At 58.0% G+C, this 1,219-nt stretch overlaps 1 protein-coding gene across 5 annotated transcripts in view; it reads left to right on the top strand.

The window, feature by feature from the left end:
• Positions 1-6: 6 nt before the first annotated feature.
• EPHA7 (EPH receptor A7) overlaps positions 7-1,219 on the top strand; it is a 165,571-nt gene continuing 164,358 nt past the window's right edge. For all 5 annotated transcript variants that reach the window (XM_031057588.1, XM_014307287.2, XM_014307285.2 and 2 more), the window contains exon 1: positions 7-270. In XM_031057588.1, the coding sequence (XP_030913448.1) occupies positions 174-270 (97 nt within the window). In that variant the 5' untranslated portion in view covers positions 7-173. The remainder of the gene's footprint in view (positions 271-1,219) is intronic.

Here is a 1,219-nt window from a genome sequence, read left to right as displayed (position 1 = left end):
GGAGGCGGAGGAGAAGGAGGCGAAAGCCAGAAAGGCAGCCTGGAGGGAGGGAGCGCCGAGCCACAGACTAGCACAGCAAATTCTCCACCGTCCTCTTGCACCCACCAAGCGGCGGCAGTGGCAGTGTCTAGGAATAGAGAGCTAGAAATATAAAATCACCCCGCTCCTGCACCATGGCTTTCCAAAGTAGGCTCCCTTCTTGGATTATTTTGTGCTCCGTCTGGCTGTTCCGCTTTGCACACACGGGGGAGGCACAGGCTGCAAAAGAAGGTAAGGTGATGCGGAAAACAAAAAGTTTGAGCTTATTTATTGTTTTTGCCCACGAAGTCTGTTTGGTGGCTCAGTAGGGCACCTTCCTGCCCCTGCCAGCTGCTTATCAGCCCCCCCTCAGGAAAAAAAAAAAAAGAAAAAAAAGAAAGACTTTTTAGTTGAGGTGGGAGGGAGGAAAAAGCACGGCATTCACTGGGGGCTGTGCGTGTGTATGTGTGAGGGACCGGGACAACTGCCTTTGCTCCCAGGAATCAGATTTGCGAGGCATTCGCACGTGATGGGGAGGAATGGGGCTGGGAGAGCCCCCGGCCCGGGCATCCGTGCCGGGGAGCGTCGCTCTCCCGTGCCAGCCCTGCTCCTCCCGAGGAGGTGCGGGGAGGGCGGCTTACCTCGCTGCTCCATGGGCAGGGGCTGAGGGCCGAGTTTCAGGGCTCGGGACGCTCGGTGGGAGGCAAGGCAGAGCGCGGGGCTGGGGCTGCGGGGCGCTCCCCGCCGGGGGCCTGCAGCTCTCCGGCTCAGCGGGGCCGGGCACAGACCGCGGGAAGGAGCATCGGGGTGTAGTTTGGCACGTCCCAGCCGTGCAGGCTGGACATGTATTTAGAGGATACATACGGCCCGGCTTAGTGTGCCTGCAATGTCTGTGCTCTCCCCCGGCATCGCTGGAGAGAGGTTTAGGGTTCTTACACCATCTGCGTAGCACAACGGAGCTTCCCCGTTCTCGTCAGTCCAATACTGGTATCTGTGTAAGGCGCACCCGGCACATTTGTTTCCCCCGCGCACGGAGGCAAATCAGTCAGTTTTGTATCAGAGGCTGATGGAGGTGTTTAAAATCAATTCACAAAGCTCATCTGGGAGTCTCTTTTTTCACGCTGAGAAAATCCGAAATGATTTAAAGGAGCACCCTGCTCGCGCTTGACAGCCGAAGGCGAAGGTCCGTCTCCCTCTTCCG

This window comes from Geospiza fortis, unplaced genomic scaffold, assembly GCF_000277835.1.
Source record: "Geospiza fortis unplaced genomic scaffold, GeoFor_1.0 scaffold264, whole genome shotgun sequence".
Lineage (NCBI taxonomy): Eukaryota > Metazoa > Chordata > Aves > Passeriformes > Thraupidae > Geospiza > Geospiza fortis.
Note: the sequence above shows the minus strand (reverse complement) of the source record. Positions and strands in the feature narration are given on the sequence as shown.